The following is a 24,710-nucleotide window of genomic DNA, read 5'->3' as shown; positions in this document are numbered from 1 at the left end:
CATCAATGCGAGCTGTGGCAAGAAGGTTTGCTGTGTCTGTCAGCGTAGTGTCCAGAGGCTGGAGGCAAACGCTTGGCATTTGCCAGGAGACAGGCCAGTACACCAGGAGACGTGGAGGAGGCCGTAGGAGGGCAACAACCCAGCAGCAGGACCGCTACCTCCGCCTTTGTGCAAGAAGGAACAGAAGGAGCACTGCCAGAGCCCTGCAAAATGACCTCCAGCAGGCCACAAATGTGCATGTGTCTGCACAAACGGTTAGAAACCGACTCCACGAGGATGGTATGAGGGCCCGACGTCCACAGATGGGGGTTGTGCTCACAGCCCAACACCGTGCAGGACGCTTGGCATTTGCCAGAGAACACCAGGATTGGCAAATTCGCCACTGGCGCCTTGCGCTCTTCACAGATGAAAGCAGGTTCACACTGAGCACATGTGACAGACGTGACAGAGTCTGGAGACGCCGTGGAGAGCGGTCTGCTGCCTGCAACATCCTTCAGCATGACCGGTTTGGCAGTGGGTCAGTAATGGTGTGGGGTGGCATTTCTTTGGAACCCTCCATGTGCTCACCAGAGGTAGCCTGACTGCCATTAGGTACCGAGATGAGATCCTCAGACCCCTTGTGAGACCATATGCTGGTGCGGTTGGCCCTGGGTTCCTCCTAATGCAGGACAATGCTAGACCTCATGTGGCTGGAGTGTGTCAGCAGTTCCTGCAAGATGAAGGCATTGAAGCTGGCCAGCCCATTCCCCAGACCTGAATCCGATTGAGCACATCTGGGACATCATGTCTCGCTTCATCCACCAACGTCACGTTGCACCACAGACTGTCCAGGAGTTGGCGGATGCTTTAGTCCAGGTCTGGGAGGAGATCCCTCAGGAGACCATCCGCCACCTCATCAGGAGCATGCCCAGGTGTTGTAGGGAGGTCATACAGGCACATGGAGGCCACACACAATACTGAGCCTCATTTTAACTTGTTTTAAGGACATTACATTAAAGTTGGATCAGTGTGTAGTGTTATTTCACTTTAATTTTGTGTGTGGCTCCAAATCCAAGTTGTAAACTACACAAGTTTACATCAGTTTACAACTACACATTATCAATAAGGTCAGCATGACTGATGCTGACCTTTGATGCACCCACCAAGATTGGTGCGGTTTGTGTGTTCAACAGGTGTGTTGTCAGAGATGGGAAGATCACCTTCATGGTCATACCAATTCCAAATTGGACAGTTATTGCAGGTTGGATAGGAGTATCTGATTTGGAATATCATGTCTTAAACCACAGGTATGCTTCTTTGTGTTTTCCCTGATCATCTCCTGGAAGCTGATGAAACTTTTTCAGTAGAGGTCTCTGTTCTGTTTGCAACAAAGTGTTGAAGTATCGCACGGGGTTGATTCTGATGAGGATTACTTGATGGAGTATGAATAATTTAATAAAATATAGTTGGAACTACTTACTATAAAATTAAGTTTAGTTGTGATATTAGTTTTCTTAGCTTTCTGTGTCGTATTAGTTCCAGTCAGAGTGCTTACGTGTTAAATGTTTTCTTGTAGACCATTTAGGATGTGTGCATTTGTTCCTTTAAGAAAAAACTTTATTTGTGCCTTAAACATTTTTTTCTTTCTTCATCACTTGCAGATTCCATATAGTGCAGCTTTGTTGAATTTTGAAACAGTAAACCAACATGTTTACTTGTTGTACCTGAGTCTCCTTTAGTTTGCTAGAATATGTTTTTATTGGAACCTGAAGAAACTCCTGAACAAATTGCCTGTGTTAATTTCTTAATCCTCAACTTCTTCTTATTATGATGTATTTATTTTATATATATTGCATTAATTATGTTTTACTGTTAACTCTCTTTGAAGTATGCCCCTTTTCTAAAGGATTTCATTTTCCTTAAGTTTTTTCTTTCTTTTACTTTGTAATTTTTTTTTATGTTACAATGTTTTATTTACTTATAGTCAGCAGGTATGTATCTCCTAGTAGAGCAAAGTTTTTTATAAGGTGATCTTCCATAGGATCAAAGGGAGGGGCTGTTGTGTCAAAACTTTGTTTTTATTTCAATCAATCAAGCAAGCAATTTTATCTATAAAGCACCTTTCATGTTGGAGGCAGCTTGCTGGAAACACAAAATAAAGGGTGTTTCTGACTTGGGTTTGAACCATCCAGGGTCAAAGTCTGCAGGTGCAAATACCAGAGTTGTGAAGTAAACAGAAACTGGTGAGATACTCCCTTTTGCTCCAATCTTTTTAAAAGGGCTGGTGGATATTAAAAGCGATGTACCTTCAACTTTTCTTCACTTCCCTGGTCTAGCCAGGGGGGTCATTGCTCATATTCTTTGCTTAATTTCTTAAAATAATAATCAAAACGCATTTTGATTCGTTCTTGATTGACTCAGCGTTTCACCTTAGGTAAGACTTATTTATTTCCTTAACAGTGGACATGACTAATGGTCGTCTGCCGTCCACAGGTGCCCGTTACTGGCTTTAGAGGCTAATAAGCAATTACTGAATTGCTTATTAGCAATGTAACACTTATTGGCTAGGCAGCTAACAGCAACTACAAAAGCAGCATCAGAAGAGTGTCCTTTTAAGGAGCCTGAGGTGTGAAAAAAAACAGGAAGTAGTGGTTTTAGTTTTGGTGAATATGTATTAAGTGATTTGAATAAAAAACAGAGAATTACAGCAACATGATGAGACACATGAGAATTGACTCAGAATAAATTGATTTCCAAATCATAAAGTCCATAGTCCATTCCTAGCTCGCCATCTTTCAATCCAGATGAGGATCTGATCCAACAGGAGGGGAAAAAAACCCGACCCAAAAGGTCAGAATAGAATAGAATAGAATAGAAGTACTTTATTCATCCCAGCAGGGAAATTACTTCGCAGTTACAGCATAGAGACAAGACAAGAGACAAGACACAATAACAACGTCCGGGTGTTGAGTCTGGAGTTTGGCTGCGGTAGAGCTGATGACATCACAGGCCACCGCTGCATCAGCCGATGGGGGAATGAAAACAACGATCAAAATGGCGGACGTAAACTCCCTCGGCAAATAATATGGCCGCATTCCCACAGCCAGAAGTTCAATGTCCGGGCTACAAATCTGTTCCTTCACGTTAACATGACTGGGATTACACCACCTCTCACTCACATAAAGTGCAATCCCGCCGCCCCTCTTCTTCCGACTCTTGGAAAAGTCCCTGTCCCCCCGCACCAAGGAAAATCCAGGGAACCTCCACGCTGCAGTCTGGAATAAGCGAGTGCAGCCAGGTTTCTGTGAAGCAGAAGATACTGCACTCCATGTACTCCTTCTGGGTCCTAACCAGCGCCGTGAGTTCGTCTGTCCTATTCCCCAAAGACCTCATGCTCCTCACAGCAATCGCCGGTACCGCTGGTTTGTGCCATCTCCTCTTCTCCCTCCGTTTAACTCCAGACCTGCAGCCCCGTCGTCCCCTCCGCAACCCCTCTGGGACCACAGGCCTGCTTCCGGGCAGCAGCAGAGGCCCGCACAGCGCAATCAGCCGTTCACGCGAGCAAACAATGCCGCCACTCTGTTCGGCGAGGCTCTCCGCAACAAAGAGCACAAAAAGCAGCAGAAGAGCGCGGAGAACAGCGACAGAACCACATCCAGCCACCGCGGAAAGCCCAACCGACAATCCATGGGTTCTTTAAGCACGGATCCTTAATCGGTTACAGCAAATATACACAGATTAACACACACGACGGGAGCTGCGTCTGCAAGCAGCCAGCTGTGCCGGCGCCATCTTGAAAAAAAAAAAGAAAACCCATTAAGTGTTTTATCAAAAAACAATTATGTACAAATACAAAGGAAATAATTATTAAATTTAAGCATCTAGTTTATGCATACTAAATGCAAATGCAATAATTAGATTCCTAATAATTAGACAAATATTTCAATCAAGTTAAATTAAGCATAATGTAAATAAAATAAAACAAAAAGTATCATATTTCAAACTAATCAATTTAAAGTTAAAGTGCACTTCCAAAATATCAATCAAGAAAAATAAAATAAATTAATTGTCAAATACTCAAGCAGAGTGAGAGAAAGAAAAAATAATAATTAAATATATAAGTATATATACTGCGCTAGAGAACTAAAACACGCAGGATGCCAGTCCTCGAGGACCGACTTTGGGCACCCCTGTTTTAATGGTATGATGTAGAACTATCAGACCAAAAACATTCCATGAATCAACATTGATTCCTTAGCTTACATTCAATATAAAATCAACCCAAATGTCCATGTACAGTAGATTCACATACAGATGATGGTTCAATCAGTATTGTTTCCTAACATTGATTCAAGGTAAAATCAACACAAATGTACATGCAGACACACATTTAGATGATGGTTGAATCAACATTGATACCTTACTGATTCAATGTAAAAATCAACACAAATGTGCATGCAGATCCACAATCAGATGATGGTTGAACCAACATTTGATTCCTAACTGATTCAATGTAACATCAACACAAATCTGCACGCAGATCCACAGTCAATGATGGTTAAATGAACATTGACATAGTGTCAGTTATGGTTGAAACCCTAACATTGATTCAACATGTAAGTTACTGACCACTCTCAATTTCGTTTCAATATCATGCTTCAATGTAGATTCAATGTTTCTGCCTGACATTGTTTCAATGTTGTTTCACTCATATTGGGCTGTCTGGGTATTGTAATATGAATTTTATGCCATATCGAACATCCCTACTTCGAGGTTTGCAGGAAAGTGCTGCAGATCTTCTATAAATCTGTTGTTGAGAGTGTCATCTCTTCTGCCGACATCTGTTGAGGCAGCAGCATCAGAGCCAGTGACCTAAAAAGGCTAACAACCTGATAAGGAAGGCTGGTTCTGTTCTGGGGACGACTGTGGAACCTTTGGAGATGATTATGCAAAGAAGGATTCTTCATAGGATCAAGAAGATTATGGACAAACTTGACCATACTCTTTATGAGACTGTCTTAGAAAAACAGTGTCTTTAGTCACAGAGGCCTCTTCAGACTGGCTGTAATACAGACCTCGACATACAAATAAATCTACATTTACTGCCAACAGCCATCACTGTCTACAATAACTCTTTGAATAATTTGATTTAATTTGAGAACCATGAGCCTCATTTCCCCCAGAGCTGTTCTCATTTCACAGGAAAGAGAGTCAAGTGCCTCTTAAAACAGTCTGTGATGTGGAGAAAAGCACTCTAGACTAGGAGTTCTAAACAGGAAATAACAGGTGGAAACTGCCCAAGATGACGCAGTGAGGGGAAAAATGACAATAATTGTGTCTCTCTTGTGTAATTATGACAATCATTCAAGTAAGCAGGGAATGTAGGAATTCAATAACTAATCTGTCGGACATGGAGCTCAACTGTCTATTAAAACCTAAGACCTATACTATACAGGTCCTATGAAAGTGTAACTACATACTATATCATAGACCTGCACAAGCAGAGCTAATGCGCCGAGTCTTAAACTTGACTCCTATTTTGATGAAAAATTCTGCAAAGAAACACAATTTCTCACATGGGGTTGATGTAAATATCCATATAGGTCAGCCTGTGTCTGATTTGAGTGAAAGGAGGCGCTTCAATACGTGCTGAGGTAAACTTCAGAGATCAAGCAAACAGTACCTGAGACAGCACGGAGGTGCCAGCAATGTGACTGGTCCATTAAGTGCATCAACTATAAACCCTTCTTTTAGGAATAATTCGCCTCTGCCAGTGAAACGCTCAACTCAGCAAAGATGTTAGCAGTCCAGCTTATTAAAAAAAAAGAGAAAAACAATTCGAAAAACAAGAACAAGCAACGCTTAGCCTAGCCTGGAAGGTAGTGGGGTGGAGGGGTAGTAAAGCCTGGCGGGCCCCCAGGCTTATAATAAACTGGGGAAAACCTTTCATCACTCTGAGTCAAAAATTATTCATTAGAACTTACTGAAATAAAAAACATTTTTGATAATATTCAAATTTCTTGAAATGACCAAGCCACTGAAAACAGGAACTCAAGTTAATTCATAAAGCGTCAAATCTCAACAAATGTCTTGAGGGTGAGGCACTTTTCAGATAAGTCACCATCCTAACCATAACCCCTAGGCTTCTACCTCATTTATTTCTCTGCTATGGAATACATCTACAACAAAGCCTTTAAAAACATTTGTACTGAACAGAGGACAAGAACAGAGGGAAACTAAATGTGAAGCCTTGAGCATTTCATCTTTTGAACCTGCGCTAAATGTTCATGCTGCAATGAGATGCATAAGAAGCAGGGAGGAGACAACAGAGATGCCCTGTAAGACAACTCGGAGCTACCTGTTTGGCTAAGTTGGTTGCAGCAGCGGGTTAAGGAGCTGGTATTTTGTGAATTGTCAGGTTAGACTTATTTGTGACAATTACAGGTTGCCTGACCTTGCAGGCAAAGGACACAAACATTTCTTTCTTCCTGCTTTCTTTGCTGCTCCAGATGGATGCTGGCTGAACAGTGAGGGGTCTTTTAGTCAGCTGACCAGCAGTGTGCAGCCACATCCAATCAGAGAAAATAGAAGGATTAAACCAGAAGAAGGATAATATTTAAAATTTGATCAGTTTTGAAGCATAACTTTAACACCAACCTTGACATTGGTACTTGATACAGTTCATGGCCAGTATACTAACAGAACATTTATGTTAAAACCTTATGAAGACAAGGTCTGAAATCTCTCTGACCAATCAGAAATCTGATTGCGTTTGCCAGATAGCATTGTCTTGTGAGTTGTTGCCAGGCTGACAACCTTGTTTGGTTGTCACCAAGCAAGTCACCTTCAAACATTTAAAGGTGACTTATTATGCTTCCTTGAATAAGTAAGGATGGGCTACAAAACACAGTCATTACATTTTATGCACAAAATCATTCTTAGATAGTGAGATTTCAGTCTGGTCAGTTCTTCCAATTGAGTTCTTTTTAGAATGTTTTAGCCTCTTGTCACTTTAAATCCAAATAAACTGCTGCTAGTAAATGTTTACACTAGCACCTGAAAATGGCGGCAAACAGATGCGCAATTATACAATCATACATCTTTGAAAAGCGGCTTTGCAGGGTGGAGTGCAGGGCCTGTTGATTTTTGACATTACATTCCAGGGGGTTTTGAAACGGGTCATCGTACGGACACCAAAAACATAAACTTATTAGAAAAACACGCTGGGTGTTTTTTTAAGCACTTGGACTGTCTTTAGAAGCAGTAAACATTTGCAGGTTTTGCAAAACTTGAAAAATGCGAATATTTTTTTAACACCAACCTTTGTGTCTCCACACTTTAGAAGACACACACAATAAGTGACACTGAAATGTTCTGGGGAAAGTTAGCAGTGGATGTAGCTATTAACTCAAGTGGAAAAATTCCCAGAGATAACGCTCTGAACTCTGACCTTTAGGTGTTTGGAAAACTCCACGTGGTTGTCGTACACAAGGACGTTTGCAATGTGGCTCTCTTTGTGTTTGGAGAAAGAAGATGGCCCTTCTGTGCTGTTTGGCTCAACAATGACTTTCAGCAGAGCGTGAGGACATCTGGTTCCATCCCAGACCTAGGAGACAGGAAACCAGTAAGGCTTATTGGTCTCATCTGTCCCAAACCAAATGAAGCTCTCAGAGTTCCGCTAAATGCATCCATGTCTGCCTTTCTAACATGTTGAAGAGTGGGAGTTATGTCATAAATAATCAAACTTCCCCTTACCCTGAGCAGTGTGCAGGTGGAGTCAATGGAGGCTTTGGCCAGCAGCTGGCAGATGAGGTCAAAGTAGGTGTTAGGCTGGACGGCAGACAGAGGGACAGCAGCAGACACTGAGGAAAGCAGAGCCTGGCAGGCAGCCCAGGCCCGCAGCTCCTCTACGGTGCGCCGGTCGTCTTCGTCCAACTGGAAGTTTTTACTAGATGTCCGAGGCTCCATACCTCCACCAACCGTGCCGCTAAATGTCACCACAGAGAATCCGAATGTGTTGACTAATGTGAGGGAGTTGTTGTAGGGGTGCACCTGTGCAGAAAAGAACAGAAAGTATTCAGACTCCTTTAAATGTTTCACTCTTAGTTTCATTGCAGCCATTTGCTAATATCAAAAATGTTCATATTATTTCTCATGAATGTATACTCAGCATCCCATCTTGACAGAAAATAAAAGAAATTTAGAATTTTTTGCAAATTTATCCTAAAAAACCCTGAAATATCACATTGTCATAAGTATTCAGATCTTTTGCTGGGACACTCATATTTAACTCACATGGTGTCCATTTCTTCTGATCCTCCTTGAGATGGTTCTACTTCATTGAAGTCCAGCTGTGATTAATTAAATTGATCGGAAAGGCGCACACCTGTCTATAAGACCTCCTAGCTCAGTGCATGTCAGAGCAAAGGAGAATCATGAAGTTGAAGAAACTACCCCAGGAGCTCAGAGACAGAATTGTGGTAAGGCACAGATCTGGCCAAAGACAAAAGAATTTCTGCAGGACTCGAGGTTCCTAAGAGCACAACGGCCTCCATAATCCTTAAATGGAAGGGAGTTTGGGATGACAAGAACTCTTCCTAGACCTGGTTGTTCAGCCAAACTGAACAATCATGGGAGAATCGTGGGAGATTGTTCAATCTGGCTGTTCAGCCAAACTGAAGAATAGTGGTAGAAGAGCCCAAAGATCACGGTGGCTGAGCTCTGGAGATGCAGTAGAAAGACGGGAGACAGTCCCACAAAGTCAACTATCACTGCAGCCTTCCACCAGTTGAGGCTATATGGCAGAATGGCCCGACGGAAGCCTCTTCTCAGTGCCAGACATATGACAGCCAACACAGAGTTTGCCAAAAATCACATGAAAGACTCCCAGACTGAGACGAAGATTGAATTTGAATGAAACGAAGATTGAATTGGAATAGTAGCAGATTTGAAGGCCACAGACCAAAACAAACTTTATTCTGATGTTTTTATTGTGTTACCGCTATATCCTCTTCCATAACGTTGAAAAGCAGTTTGAAACTAAGTGGACTTCTCCCAGATGACAAAAACGAAACATGGAAAAATTTGCTAAAATTGGAAATGTCAACCCGTTTCAAATAAAAAGTTGGAGCAGAGACCCTGATCATTTGCCTCCATTGACATTCCCAGATATGTACCTGGTCTGTGATGTCACTGCTTATACCGCGAATCATTTTAAGAATTAGAAGTCAATGGAGGGACATGTCCAGTTTACGAATGGGTAGGTACACGATTTGGACATTTTTTACCACCCAGATTGTGAATATGTTGTGGTTCGAACAAAGGTAAGTCTTTGGCTCCTTTATTTGATATAAATTTTTAATGTACATTCTTTTACAATCAATCAGAATGTTGTTTGGTATAAGTATTAAAAAGTGTGGTTGCGTTATTTTTAAAGTACTAACTGACTGAGGACGCTGTGATGACGGCCCTCCATGCTGCTCTGTCACATCTGGAGCAGCAGGGCAGCTATGTGCGGATGCTCTTTGTAGACTACAGCTCTGCTTTTAATACCATCCTCCCTCACAGACTGGTGGACAAATTGGGGGATCTGGGCCTCCCTCACTCCACCTGCATGTGGATTCTGAGCTTACTGACCAACCGACAGCAGAGAGTTAGGGTGGGAAAACATACATCCACTGCCCTCAGCCTTAGTACTGGCTCTCCACAGGGCTGTGCTGAGCCCCCTGCTCTATTGTCTGTACACATACGACTGCACCTCTGCCCACCACAGCAACACCATCATCAAGTTTGCTGATGGCACCACAGTGGTGGGGCTCATCTCAGGAGGCGACGAGTGCGCCTACAGGGGTGAGGTGGAGCGGCTGTTGCAGTGGTGCAGGGAGAACAATCTGCTTCTCAACAACTCAAAGACAAAAGAACTCATAATAGATTACAGGAGGAATAAAACGGACATTACACCACTAACCATTGGGGGAAAATGTGTGGAGAGGGTAGCTGATTTCCGTTTCCTGGGGGTCCACATTGAGCAGGGCCTCACATGGAACATGAACACCTTCGAGCTGATAAAAAAGGCCCAGCAAAGACTGTACTTCCTGAGGGTTCTCAGGAGGAACGACATCAAGGAGAAGCTACTGGTGTCCTTCTACAAGTGCTCCATAGAGAGCATACTGACTTACTGTATCTGTGTATAGTATAACAGCAGCACTACGGCTCAAAGGAAAGCTCTCCAAAGGGTTGTGAATACAGCTCAAAAAATCATTGGCTGCCCTCTCCCCTCACTGGAGGACCTGAACAGCGACCGCTGTCTAAGAAAAGCACAACACATCACAAAGGACACTTCTCACCCCGGACATTCTCTGTTCACACTGATGCCTTCAGGCAGAAGATACAGAGCAACCAGAACAAGAACCAACAGGAGGGATGATGGGGCAGGTAAACGAATATTATATTACTTATGAATTTACCTCTTATTAAAAAAAAAATTTTTGCTGACATGTCTGATCCCATGGACCTTACCAAGCTCCGCCCACAACCGACCCACGTGACCGCAAGTCTCACAAATAAAGCCTTACGGCGCGTTGTTTCTATGTAAACATGACTCGATTAGTGCATCATTTCTACCGGATTTTCTCAATATATCAGCTACTACAATAGACAGAGGAACCAACAAGTTCATGTCATCATCTGGGAGGAGGTTACTGGTTTCTCAGTCACAAGCTGGTTGCAAACCTGAGGCCAGCAGATGTCTGTCAGTTATGGTAGATCTGAAATTTGGTTTGATGACCTCAATATGAGAAGCTACAGACTGATAGGAGGAACCAAAGAGCTCTGTAAAGGTAAAGGCAAATCTTCTGAAGTTGGGATATAATTAATTTAATTTCACATAATTACCACTGTAGAAGAAATTTGTTTGTTAAAATTTTATGAAATATATTTGTTCTATTTAATGTTTCTGATAAATGACGTGTACTCACAAACGAACAAGGTAATTAGTCCAATGTTTAGAAACTACAGCGGCTGTAATGCGCTACAGCAAAGGTAAACAAAGGTAAAATAACCCGAACAGGTGATCAACTCAAAACCACTCATACTCATACTCAAAACCACTCATTTGTTAAATAATCTAAACTAAAAACCTGCCTGTTTAGAATTGATTTTGATACATAATTAATGAGACATTGATTATGTTTAACAATCTGATGAGTAACAATTACTCTCTCTCTCTTTTTACTCCTTTTTACTCTCTCTCTCTTTGCAGTTTAAGCACACCTGTTACTGTGGCAATCGCCTGCGCCCCGCAAGACGAGCAAAGATTACGTTAAAAACATAACATTCACTCCGTTACGATATCAAGTTTCCAGGTTTGATATTTATTTCTCGATTATTAATCAGCGCTTCCCTGGACACAGCGATGGTTGATTGACTAGCTGTACTTGGTGCTAGAGTGGCTAACACGAGTAACAGTTTAGTCCAAAGCCTTTTCTGCTAAACTAAAATCTTTAGCGTATGTCAGATACAGTACACATTGCATATTGATCTGTTTAGCTAACGTAAGACTGTGTAGCAAACAGGCTTCAAGGTGTAGAAGTTGTATCAGTACTGCCATTATCCTGTACTTAGCTAACGGGAAGCGTGTTTGTGAGACGGCCACGCAGGTGACCACGTAGAATAGACATCAGCCAATGAAAACCAGCCCCTGTGGTAAGGTCCATGGATTTCATAGAACTAAATCAAAGTGAAGGGAAAAAGTATTGTCTGGTCATAGTAGTACTCTAAATGGATAGAGTTGTTTCCCACTAAACATCCAGATGCTCTGACGGTGGCTAAAGCACTTTGCAAAGAGATAATTCCCAGATATGGTATACCTGAACGAATTTATAGTGATAATGGGGCACATTTGTTAACCAACTTGTAAAAAACATACAAATTATGTTTCATATTGACTTAAAACATCATTGTGCCGACCACGCTCAGAGTGCTGGACTAGTGAAGAGAATGAATGGTACTATAAAAAAAACAAGCTGATGAAGGAAATAAATGGACAGGAATCTGGGGGACTACTGCATATGTTCAACATCAAAAGAAAATATTAACTTTGATCTGTGTCAATAAGCTTGTGAACCAGTTGACTACAGGGTTTTGAGTCTTCCATTTATTGGAGGTGTAGTATAAATAAAAACGTAGACAGAATAAATTACATCCACTATAATGTGCCGAAATTAGGAAACTGGACACTGGCAGGATTTGAGGCTGTGCATGACCAGCTTGCTGTTATCTCTCTCATGGCATTCCAGACAGAATTGCCCTTGGCATGCTGCTGGCTAAGGAGTGTGTGCGCTGTTTGGAGAACAGTGCTGGGCATTTATCCTAAAACGATAGCCGCAGATGGCAACCTCATGAAGGCAATCGAAAGGCTTCACACCCTGAATGGGAAGATGAAAGACCACCCAGGAGTGGACACGTCCATGTGGGACACATGGATGGATGAGTTTGAAAAATATCGCTCTCTCGTCTCCTCTGTCTTGGTTTCCATTGTAGTATTTGCTGCTGTTCTTCCTTTATGTGGATGTTGTTGTATTCTATGTCTGTGTTCTTAGCTAAACAGATTAATTACTACAGCAATTTCCCCCATGGAAGACTGCAGAGCCCAAATGTACCCCTGTTAGGACTACAATTTTCTTCTGACGCTGACACTGTTGATGACATTGTGGAGAACATCTGCCTGTCTGAATGATTACATGTGTTAAATTGGCATCTTTCCTTTGAGTGTAATAATGTTTGAGCTCTTAAATTTGATCTTTCAGCTAAAAATCCAAAGAGAAGTGGTGGTAGAGAATTTGAGTATATCTAAATATGTATATTTTCTGGTGTATTCAGGGGGGAATTGTTAAAATTGTAAATAATATCCCAGATATATATATACTCATTATTAACTTTGATGAGATTCTTTTGTTTTCCTCTGGAATGTGTGTTTTTGTCAGAGATGTCTGCAGGAAGCTGATAAGCGTGCCAAATAGGAAGCAGATACCAGCCACTCTGGAGACAAAACTAAGAGCTGGCCTGACAAGAAAAACACCCAAAGGCTTGAGACCTCACATGCACTAAGACAGGAGATTCCATTGTATTGAAAAGATTTATGAGTGTGTGTTAGCAGTTGGACTTTTGTTTGCCTCAGCCCTTCCAGCAGCTGCTAACTAATGTAACCAGGGCTCTCTGATTCTAATAAAAGAGGAGTAGAAAGAGAGGAACCTCAGAGAGAGTTTGGAGACTGTAACAAATACACTGTCCTCTCTTTCTCTCCTCAAGTAAAACTTAATCACTTGTCTCTCTCTTCTTTTTTTGTCTGTTTGAAAGTGTTTAGGATAAATGAACCTGACAATCTTCTTTTGGTTAGCTCCGACACGTTAGACCCCTTGCGTTGTTTCCAGGAAACAGTGAAACGATTGTCTGTTTTCCATCTTTTTATCGTTTCGGTCGTGTGATTGGACATTACATCCAATAACTCAGCAAGTTCGTACCATTGCAAAATTATTTTAAGTAACTCAGATTCAAAGAATCTATGACAGGGGTCTCAAACTCGCGGCCCTCGGGACGATAGTTTGTAGCCCCCACCTTAATATGAAAGTTTAATGTTAGTGCGGCCCGCGAGTTTGATATAATTGACACTTTTTAGTGTTGTGTGCGGAGCTGAACGAACTTACCAATCACGGTGGAGTATATTGCTCTCGGGGGGCGGGACATGGGCCGGGCCTATTTGCATTTTCTATTTGTCATTATTTGCATGTGGTACATGCGCAATTTCCGCGGCCGCTCCCGCTTCACGTGCTTCAGCATCCAGTCTAGACCCGGAAGTTGCTGATCAGTGTAATGTAATTAAGGTTAGGCGCTGTAACGCTTGGGTTGTGTTATAAGGGAGGAGAGGAGGCGGCAGATTCGTCAGGACGGTCAAAAACTCACAACCACACTGGTACTGGGAATTCCACAGTGTTGTCCTTTAATAAATACGCTCTTCACCAACCTTACAAAGCCCGGTTGAATGGCTGCTATATTATCAGACATGAAAATTGAGCAGCGTCCAAACAACCCGTAACTAAAAAGTTAGGGAGCTAACATGTCCGTCTAGCACGTTTCTCCCACGTTCTCTACAGAGAAGCCGTGGCGCATACTTCTGACATCATTAGCAATACTAGAGTATCTTAAAGAGACACTACACAATTACGGCTGTTACAGCGCCTGACTACGGCCAAATGTGGTAATAGGCAATCAGAAAGGTTCGGCTGAGGAGACCGTGTGTGTGAATGCGGCCCAGCCTCACCCAGACTCTACCTCTAGCGGCCCCCGGGTAAATTGAGTTTGAGACCCCTGATCTACGAGAACGTCGTTTTTGTCGGTTAAGTTTATGGCCCTTCAAGACGGCGCTCATATTCCATCAGCCACCACGCTGCAGATTACATCTACAGTAGTGATGTCAAGTTCCAAAGCTCTATTGGAACCACTATTTAAAAACTTTGGTCTGCACCACGCACAAGGACATGTACATTACGCACATATTACATTGCAAGACTTTAATCTCTCAAACAAAATCTGCTTACTACTCTGGCATAATTTCTTCTAGCAAAAGTAACACCAAGATCCTGTAGTCACTGTTAAACAATATCTTTCATCCCCCCAATTCTTTTCCCTCAGACTTCTGTTCAGATGACATCTCTTGTTTTCTCAAATACTTTGTTGACAATAAAATCAGGAAAATTCAACAGCAACTTCATCCTGCATCTCCTACCTCTTTTTTCTATGAACCTGTTCCCCTCTGTCCGCAATTTTCTACCTTTCAGCTTCCTCCATCGAGCCTCTGAAATAGATGCTGATGGAAATACTGATACTTTTTACCATTTATTTACTGATATATCTGCTGTGTTTTTGTACTTCTGCAAGATGTTTTTTCCTAAAGAAGTTTCCAGACAATGTGCAGATGTTTCCGCAGCTGTGACAGGATAAGAGACCTGAAAAACATCCTTTGTAAAATGCCTGACTTGCAAGTTGTCTTAAAAGACTGTCATGTGTGGAATGCATTGATTGTACTTGCCTGTGCTGTTGAATTATTATTGTGACGGCAACGCCTATGTTCTGAAGAGATTAAATATTGAAGGGTTGCCAGCTCTCGTTTGAGTTAACAAGTTGAAGTTGGCTGAACAGCGAGATCTGACATGCTTCTCACATTTTGCAAAAGACAGGCCTTTGTGTCCTTGTGATCTTTTTAGAGATTATAAACCTAACATCAACCTTATTCAGAAATCTAACTTCCCCACATGTTCATTAGATCATTTCCCAACAATTCTTGTATAACTGTCTTTACTCACTTCTCCTAATTGTTTTTGCCATCACTTGCTCTTCTTTCTTCTGGAACTATTGCCTTCAAAACTGCAGTTGTTACTAATATCCTTAAAAAACCTGAATTGGATCCAAACAATTTCAATAATCTCCACCCTATTTCTAACCTTCCATTCATCTCCAAAATTCTAGAAAAAACAGTTGCCTCTCGACTTCATTTCCATTTAATCAAGAATAGTCTTTATGAACAATTCCAATCTGGTTTTCACCCTGATTAGAGCACAGGATTTGCTCCACTCAGAGTGTTTCCCAACCCTGGTCCTCAAGGTACACTGCCCTGCATGTTTTAGGTATTTCCTTGCGGCGTGAGCGGTTGTTTTAGAGTTTTCAGTGACGTAAATCACAAGCCAATCAGCAAAAGAAGTCAGGTGTCAATCAAATCGCTTCGGTGCCGTACCTCAATCGGTCCTGCTAGTTCAACACCTGAAACAGGTACTGAAATCTGACAACAGCCGGGCTACACCGTGCTGGATTTGCTAATGGAAAGCGAATCTGGACAAGGCGGACAACGACCGTACCATTTAGAGGCGGTGTAGTGTCTAAACACTCTCCTTGTGGCAGTAAACTCTGGTTTACTTTCTCTTCTCATTCTTCTTGATCTCAGTGCAGACTTCGATACCATCTCTCACACAATCCTATTCCACAGACTCTTCCATCGGTATCACACACATACCCCTCGATTGGTTTCAGTCATATCTCTGTGGCCACACTCAGTTCATTCAACTTAAATCATTTAAATCCCATCTTTCCCCCATGGCTTTAGGTGTGCCCCAAGGCTCTGTCCTGGGACCCCTTCTTTTTATCAACTACCTTCTCCCCCTTGGCAATATCTTCCATAAATTGAACTCCTATTTCCATTGCTTTGCTGATGACACCCAGCTGTTCTTATCCACTGCACAGGCCTGAAAAAGGCTTCACCAACGTTTACCAACCAACCTGATAGAACTGGAGAGGATCTGCAAGGAAGAATGGCAGAGGATCCCCAAATCCAGGTAATGAAAATTTGTTGCATCATTCCCAAGAAGACTTGTGGCTGTACTGGCTCACAAGGGTGAATCTACTCAATACTGAGCAAAGGGTCTGAATACTTTACCATGTGATATTTCTAGTTTTCTTTTTTAAATAGTGAAAATATCTACATTTTTGTTTTTTTCTGTACATTCATGAGTAGTAATATGGACTTCTTTGACTTTTCTGTACCCACTATAGTTCATATCTCGGAGTCGGTCTCATGTGTAGACTGTCAAGGTAAGACAGTATGCACCTGAGACTGTTTGTGAGCATTCATTTGATGGAAAACAGTCATCTGCAGACCTTGACTCTGTGCATACGGACAATGTCTCCGGTCTGAAAGATTCTGGGGTGGTCCTCCAGGTTCTCACAGAAGATGGTGCAGCCGATCTTATGCTCAGTCTGATCGGTGATCTTCAGGCTGGAGCAGTAATCTGTGGAGATAGAAGTCTGATAAGCTGCAGCTCAGCTCTGTCACACTGTGTGACAGAAACTAAAAGCAGCTTTTAGTTTCTGTCCCACTGAAATGGTTCACACCAACAAACACAGTAATACCGAGCAATGACAACCTGAAGAAATAATAACTTTTAAATAATGAAGAAAAAAAAGCTCTCCAGACCAAGTTGACCCTATATAAAAATATAACACTCCTTATTAAAAATAATAAATTAACTGTGATTAATAAGATTGTTTTTTATTTTACAAGCCACATAATGTCCTGATTTTTGCCAGGCTTGGCAGATGCCCAACTGACATCAGGCTCCAATCTCAAGAAATTCAAAAGCAGATCAGAGGAAAAGTCACTGACTGCTATCGGCCTTACAGACTGGCTACAGACCACAGGAACAGCCAGGATCCAAACATGGAAGAGAAGAGAGTGTCAATGAATCCAGGAGGTCACAGAAAACCCCAGGGTTAGGCTTAAGGTTGGAGTTCATGATTCAACAACAGGATGGGCAAAATGGCCTCGAGGGGACAGTTCCAGAGACAGAACCTGAACTGACCCAAAAAACACACAAAAGCCCATCTCACATTGAGTGTAATTGGGAAAAAAAAAACCAAACTCTGCCACAATACCTATTTTTTGTTTTTTCCTTAGCATATATTGTGCTAGGTTTGATTGGGCTCAGAGTTGATCCCAAGGAGTAAGATTGGTTCTCTGGAGAGAAATTATTCAGACCATAAACTTTTGCATAGTGGCTCATCTGTTGGAGAATCGTTCTAGGAAATATTGCCCACATCAATTTTGACAATAGGACTTGATGTTATGGAGTTGTAAGGTGAAATACGTTTTTCTTACCACAGCGCTACCTATGCCTGAATATGTGTATCTGAGTAGCGTTGTGGGTCCCGAATCTGAACACCAAATAAAAGTAGTAATAAGTTCCAGGGGATAAGTTGCAGTATGAATTCCAGTGGAGAAAAGTAATAAGAAATAATGAAAAATAGAGCAAAAATAACAGGGCTTCCTACTCCCACTGGGAGCAGGCGAATGGCCATGCCTTGCACGGGCCATCCGCTCACTTCAGCGGGCTTGGAACCCTAATTATTATTATCATGAAAATTAAAACAGAAACAGGCTTGGAATATATGACCTTGCATGACAATGTTATAAGAATATGAGTTTCAATTTCTGAAATGACCAGAAGAAATATATTAAACTTTTTCATAGCAACCTAATTTCTTGAGATGTCCCCGTGTGTATAATTTTGACCCTGCATGGATTAAAAACAATCCACAGTAATTTCAAGAACCCAATTCTTGTTTTTAAGATTTATTTAGTTTCTATCTTATGTCATCATCTAACCTCCAGAGAGCAAAGGTTCTTATGTATCAATAAAAGCTAAGATATAATCACAAACCATTCAACTTGTTGCCAACTCTGGGGAACCGCTCAACTTTTATCCAAGGAAAGATGCTAGCAGGAGCAGCAGAAAAAATAGCCAGCAGCTAAAGATGTAATATGCTCCTCCGTTTATTTAAAAGATTTGTTTTCTAAACTGGATTATTACATAGAAAACAGCATGACCAGTGCATCCTGGTCATGATAAGGATGACCAGGATGTACTGATCATCTGCACATCAACATATAGCAGCAGGCTCTGAGAGAAACTTTTCTCTCCTAATGATGATTATATTAGTTCTGTTGAAGTAGTTCTTCTTTTCTGATGTTACAGATCATCAGGTGTTAACTTTTGGTCTAGAAGTCATTCTGAGTTGCACTGGGACACTGACCTGTGCCACGGCTCTTAAATGGTTGCTTGAAGAACACCACCACTCCATAGACATTCACCACCGCCATGTTCTTCAGCTCATCCAGCCGCACGTATGTGTACCTAGGAGCTCTAGGGGTCCTGAGATCCTGAGAGGAAACACAAAGCAGTACACAACTAGCAGCCCATTACCTGGGAGTCTGTCCTCATTCTCATTCATTAATTTAGAAACAGACATATACATACATACATATACATATATGTACACATATACATATTTCAGTGACATGCGTTGAGGTTCATGGCTGGTGAGGCACTGACTTAATCAAATTCACAAATATAAACACCTTGCATGTTATTGTTTACGTATGGAAATGTTGCGCATGTGCACAACGCTGGATGGCAAAAAGACTATACTTTTACATGTCATCCATAGCCACGCTGCCGTCATAGCACAATTCCGTTAACTCAAAGAAACTTGGAAATGTAGATATTATTAATTTTGTGCTACACTCCACAGCAAAGTGAAAAACCGCACGTCACTGATAGTACATAGACACAGACAGCGAGGGAGACAGAGAGAGAGAGAGAAATAGCAAAAGAGAGAGAGAAGACACTACAGTATTTAGCTTTTACAGCCACTCCTGACTCACCTCAGCAGGAGTCAAGGAGCTCCCCCTGCTGGCCAATGAGGATCTGGGCTCAGGAGGTCTCTGCTTGGAAATCTGGAGATAACGTCAGGAGAAGAGTTTGTGCCAATAAAATACCGGAAACAAACACACACACCAGAGTTCACGAGCCTGGAATGTGTGCAGTGTTAGATCCAGAGTGGAAGACATTTGGACAGGTGAGGATAGTCAACATCCTTACATAGATGCATGCATCCTCTCCTGACAGCAGCAAGTTACAGGGGTGGAGCTTGTCCTTATTCGCTGTTGGAGATTTCCCCACAGTGAAGCCAGACACCCAGAGTACGTCCTGAAACAGAACAAAAAACAACAGGAAACTACAACCAGATTCCTAGAAGGGACGAACTCAAGACATGGATCTGTGAAGCCCTGGATGTATGAAGCCTTGGAGGTACGAAGGCACGGATGATCAGACGTTTTGACCACTGAAGGTTGTCATGTTTGACCTGTAAACTGACCTCAAGCTGAACACTTTCGGTTTTTGTCACATTACAACCAAAGAGCTCCAGGCATTTTAATGGTATTTTATATGCATTTTACTTATGTGTCAGACCAAAATAACAAGATGCATAACTGTGAAGGGTTAGAAAAACAACAGAGCAACAATTTTTCTAAAGGAAGACCTGGCTTGGCATCAATGTTCCCTCCAAGCTGCGTGCCTGCGCAATCGCGCATGGCTCGCATATTCTCCGCACACAAGAACATTTATGTAGCGCATAACATAAAGTCCAACGTATATTGGACATTGAGCTCAGACATCAGTTTTGACTATGGACCAATAACATTTTTTCTGTATTACTTTGCGAGTAACAGGTGTCCAGCCAATGATACGATACAGTTCACTTTCGCTATGCAGCCAATCATCGCATGCTATTGTGTGTATGTGCCTTGGAACATACACACAAATGCGTATGGAATGCGCATTTGTGTGTGCGCTGTGGAATGCGCACACACATTCCACAGCGTGGAATGCGTGTGCGCACACATTGTATTTAGTGCATTTAGTGTACTAAATACAAGAAGTTGCACTAAATTGTATTTAGTGCAACTTCCACGAACAGAGGACATTTTCTCATCATTGGCTGGTGGGGAGAAGTTTTCAAAGATAGACTTGTCACAGGCCTATCTCCAGATGGAAGTGGAGGAGTCAAGCAAAAGGTTTCTAACCATCAACACTCATAAGGGACTTTACCAATACAATCGTCTTGTGTTTGGTGTTGCTTCAGCCCCAGCCATCTGGCAAAGAGCCATGGATCAGGTGCTCCAGGATATACCTGGAACACAATGCTACCTGGATGATATTATCATAACAGGAAAAGATGATGATGATCACTTCCAAAACCTGAGCAAAGTACTCACCAGGCTGAGTGAGTATGGCCTACGGGCAAAGAGAGAGAAATGTGACTTTTTCAAAAGTGAAATCTCATACTGCGGACATGTCATTGACAAGCACGGCTTACACAAGTCACAAGAGAAAATTGAGGCAGTGCTGAAAGCACCTAAACCTGAAAATGTGTCGCAACTCAGATCGTACCTGGGTCTCGTCAACTATTACCACAAGTTTCTACCAAACGTTGCCTCAGTGCTGTATCTACTAAATGCGCTGCTACAGACAGGAGTGGAATGGCATTGGTCAGAAAAATGTGAAAAGGCATTCACAAAAACAAAAAGACTAATAACATCTGACGAGCTACTTACCCACTATGATCCATCCAGACCCATCCGTCTAGCATGTGACTCGTCCCCTTACGGGATTGACGCAGTCCTGTCGCACACAATGGATAATGGACTTGAACGCCCAATTGCATTCACTTCAAGGTCCCTGTCAAGTGCCGAACGCAATTATCCACAGATAAACAGGGAGGCCCTTAGTCTAGTATGGGGTATCAAAAAGTTCCACCATTACCTCTATGGCCAAAGGTTTACCTTAGTGACTGATCATCATAGTGTCAATATTCAATCCACGAAAAGGAGTCCCAGTGATGTCAGCTGCGCAACTACAGCGATGGGCCCTGTTCTTAGGAGCACACTCATATGACATCGAGTTCAAGGGGACTAAACAACACTGCAATGCTGATGGTTTGTCATGCCTCCCACTGTCAACATCTGTGGAGAAACTACCGTCAAAGGGTGACCTGGCAGAAATGTTCCACACAACACTGGTAGATCAGCTGCCAGTTACAAATGTCCTGATACGAAAAGAAACGCAGAATGACCCAACACTTTCCAAGGTGTATGACATCACAGTACAAGGCTGGCCTGCCCATGGGAATCCATACTTTCCTGAGTTTTCAGCAAGACATGATCAGCTGTCAGTCTGCCAGGGAACCTTGATGTGTGGATCACGTGTGGTAGTGCCCTCCAAGCTTTGCACCAGAGTGTTGGACAGTCTGCATGAGGCTCACGTAGGTACGGTGAAGATGAAAAGTCTGGCCCGTAGCTACGTATGGTGGCCAGGGATAGATAAACAGATTGAGGACATCACCAAAACCTGCCCAGGATGTCTGAGCGTTCAAAACACACCACCACAGGCTCCCCTACATCCGTGGGAATGGCCGTCTGTACCCTGGCAGAGAGTGCACATTGATTTTGCTGGTCCGTTCATGAACTCTATGTTTCTCATAGCTGTGGACGCTCACTCAAAATGGCCAGAAGTAGTCCCAATGAAATCAACAACATCAGAAAAGACTATCTCTGTTCTGAGAACCATCTTCGCCAGGAGTGGCCTACCTGAGCAAATTGTGAGTGACAATGGCCCACAGTATACTTCTGAAGAATTCCAAGACTTCATGAAAAAGAATGGTATCAAGCATTTCAAGTCAGCACCTCACCATCCAGCAACAAATGGGTTAGCAGAACGGTTTGTACAAACATTCAAAAAGTCCATAAAAGCAATGACAAAAGAAGACATCTCTTTTCAACACAAAATTGACAATTTCCTCCTGGTGTACCACAATTCTGTCCATGCAACATCTAATCAGACAATGCTGTTTATGAACAGACCGCTCAGATCTCGCATTGACCTTCTAAAGCCAAACCTGAGAAAAGAAGTGCAGAACAAACAGTTCAGCAGCTTTTCGAGTGAACCCCCAAGGAGCTTTGATGTGGAACAGCAGGTCCTGGCACGTGACTACCGAGGGGAAAAGTGGACGCCTGGAAAGATAATCACTAGGACACTCTCTGATGTACGAGGTGGACACTGGAGAGCATACCTGGAGACGTCATGTGGATCAACTGTTGAATGCTCAACCAAAGACACCGGAGCAACCAGCACGTCCACCTGATCCTGAAACCAACTCTGAACCCAGTATAGTGACACCCACAGTTGTAGAGGAAGTGCCCCCTACCGAGAGCACCCCACAGGTTCCCAGGCGTAACCCTTTACGACTCAGGGCACCCCCGAAAAGATTGGATTTATGAGTTTCACTTATGGACTAAAAAAAAAAAAAGAGTTCCAATATTTGTCAACTGGATAACAAATTGTGTTTAATGCATTGGCAATGTTATGTGTTACTTTAGTTATGTAGCATTAATCTAAAAGGGGAGGAGTGTAGTATATAAAGTGGATCTATTTACTTCAGCGGAACCACTCCCTTAGCTACTGAGTTACCTAGAGGTTATCTGCCAGTGCATTGATATGTAACTTGTGAGACAACAGTAAAGTCACGTTCATTTTCTTACCACCGAGTTGAATCCTTTATTTAAATATACTATGTTGGAGTAAAGACACACATTAATTATCGGAATTATCATCTCTCCGGGCCTTTATCTCTTTCTGTTGATGACACTGAATGAAAAAGGCTCAACTCCGGTGCTCTCCACAGACTCCTCTTTTTCTCATTTCCTTAGTGTAATGCCCAGCGCACACTACACGATCTTAGAGCTGTCCGCCGATTGCCGGTCCATTTTCAAAACCTGAGAGACCACACATTAGCCGACAGAAATCCTAGGTATAACGGCTCGATCGGGTTCGATCCTGCCGTGTGGTGTCCAACAATGGGCACAAAATAATGGCTACAAGTTCAGTTAACTAATTTTAAAACAAGGCATTAATCAGTGCTTTACTACAATCTACCTGCAATGCATGTGGCTAGTGTCAGTCCTGACTGAATGAAAATCATTAGAACCTATTTATGTCACATTTAGGTCAACAGCTGAAAAGTTACCGGGTTTATCAACTGCGGTAGCAATTTAGCTCCAACTCCTCCCCTTGTCATTTCTATATTCTTTGCACAAAATGTTGAATAAACATTAATGTTGTTTCCATGTATCATCTCCAATGTCAGCTGGACTTCGGGTCGCTCCGTGTCAGCTGTTTTGATTCCCCTCCGTAATTTCCCCTCAAAAAGCGCGGAGGGAATCCGCGCTTTCTGATTGGCTACCTGTCACATTAAACAGGCTGTGTTAACGCTCCAAGTCGGGGAAAACCCCTGATTTTGGATCGGAGCGGCCACGACAGAGGTGCTCAAACTTTTTGAGACTAAGATCTACGTACTTTTCTCTCACCAGCCGACTGAGATCTACCTCATGACACTAAGACATAAAAATTGTAAATTAAACTCTATTGACTTATTTTATATGCGAATATACATCAGTTATAGCAGAAATAATAAAGTGATAGAAAACCTAATGCAGTATATTTCTTCCTCAGTGAGATTCTCCTACCGTTTTACTCTCTCTCTTTGTCGTTAAGCACACCCGTTGCCGTGGCAACCGCCAAGCGGAGCAGCGATTAGGTTAAAACCATAACACTCAGTACGTTACGATGTCAAGTTTCCAGGCTTGATGTTTATTTCTCGATTATTGGTTGATTAGCTAATTTAAACACCTGCTCTGCTAGTCAGTCGGTCTTTGAGTCGCCTTTTTTATTTGTTAATGGAACTGAAACGCACTGAATTGCGCAACACCTTGTTGAAACAATAATTACTGAGAATATAAATTTTAACAGGTTTTGTTGATTTAAAAAATATATATTATTCTTTAATGAAGCTACAGACATTTAGGATCTTAGTGAATATTTTGATAAGCCTGTCAGAAGAGGAAGTGCTGGTCTCATCGTCCTGGCGGCGTTCAGTTTGTCACCTACTGCCGAGATCAACTCAAAGCCTTCCCGCGGTCGACGTATTGAGCACCCCTGATCTTCCGTAACACACCAAACACTACAGGATGATCGGTTACGAAATCGTAAGCGACAATCTTAGAACGGCTGGCGTTCTAAGATTGTCGTAAGGGGAAAAAAAGGGGCAAAAAAAACGTGTAGTGTGAACTATTCCATCAGGTAGTCGGATGTGCCCATTTTCTCTATTTAAATCTAATTATTACTGAAGGGCAATATAGTATACAGACTTCATAATCTGCACTCTTTTGGTTGAATGCAGTATTTATTTCCACTTTGGCTTTATGTTGTTTAGTCTTTATTCAAGTACAT

General features: G+C 42.2%; 1 protein-coding gene across 5 annotated transcripts in view; it reads right to left on the bottom strand.

Annotated features, from left to right (window-relative positions):
* Positions 1-24,710, bottom strand: part of pot1 (protection of telomeres 1) — a 71,746-nt gene that overhangs the window by 25,999 nt on the left and 21,037 nt on the right. For all 5 annotated transcript variants that reach the window (XM_023349838.1, XM_023349818.1, XM_023349827.1 and 2 more), the window contains 6 exons: positions 19,464-19,571; positions 19,247-19,318; positions 18,616-18,742; positions 16,684-16,814; positions 7,735-8,031; positions 7,430-7,585 (listed from right to left, as the gene is read on the bottom strand). In XM_023349838.1, coding sequence (XP_023205606.1) covers positions 7,430-7,585; positions 7,735-8,031; positions 16,684-16,814; positions 18,616-18,742; positions 19,247-19,318; positions 19,464-19,571 — 891 coding nt within the window. The remainder of the gene's footprint in view (positions 1-7,429; positions 7,586-7,734; positions 8,032-16,683; positions 16,815-18,615; positions 18,743-19,246; positions 19,319-19,463; positions 19,572-24,710) is intronic.

This window comes from Xiphophorus maculatus, chromosome 2 (genome assembly GCF_002775205.1).
Source record: "Xiphophorus maculatus strain JP 163 A chromosome 2, X_maculatus-5.0-male, whole genome shotgun sequence".
Lineage (NCBI taxonomy): Eukaryota > Metazoa > Chordata > Actinopteri > Cyprinodontiformes > Poeciliidae > Xiphophorus > Xiphophorus maculatus.
Note: the sequence above shows the minus strand (reverse complement) of the source record. Positions and strands in the feature narration are given on the sequence as shown.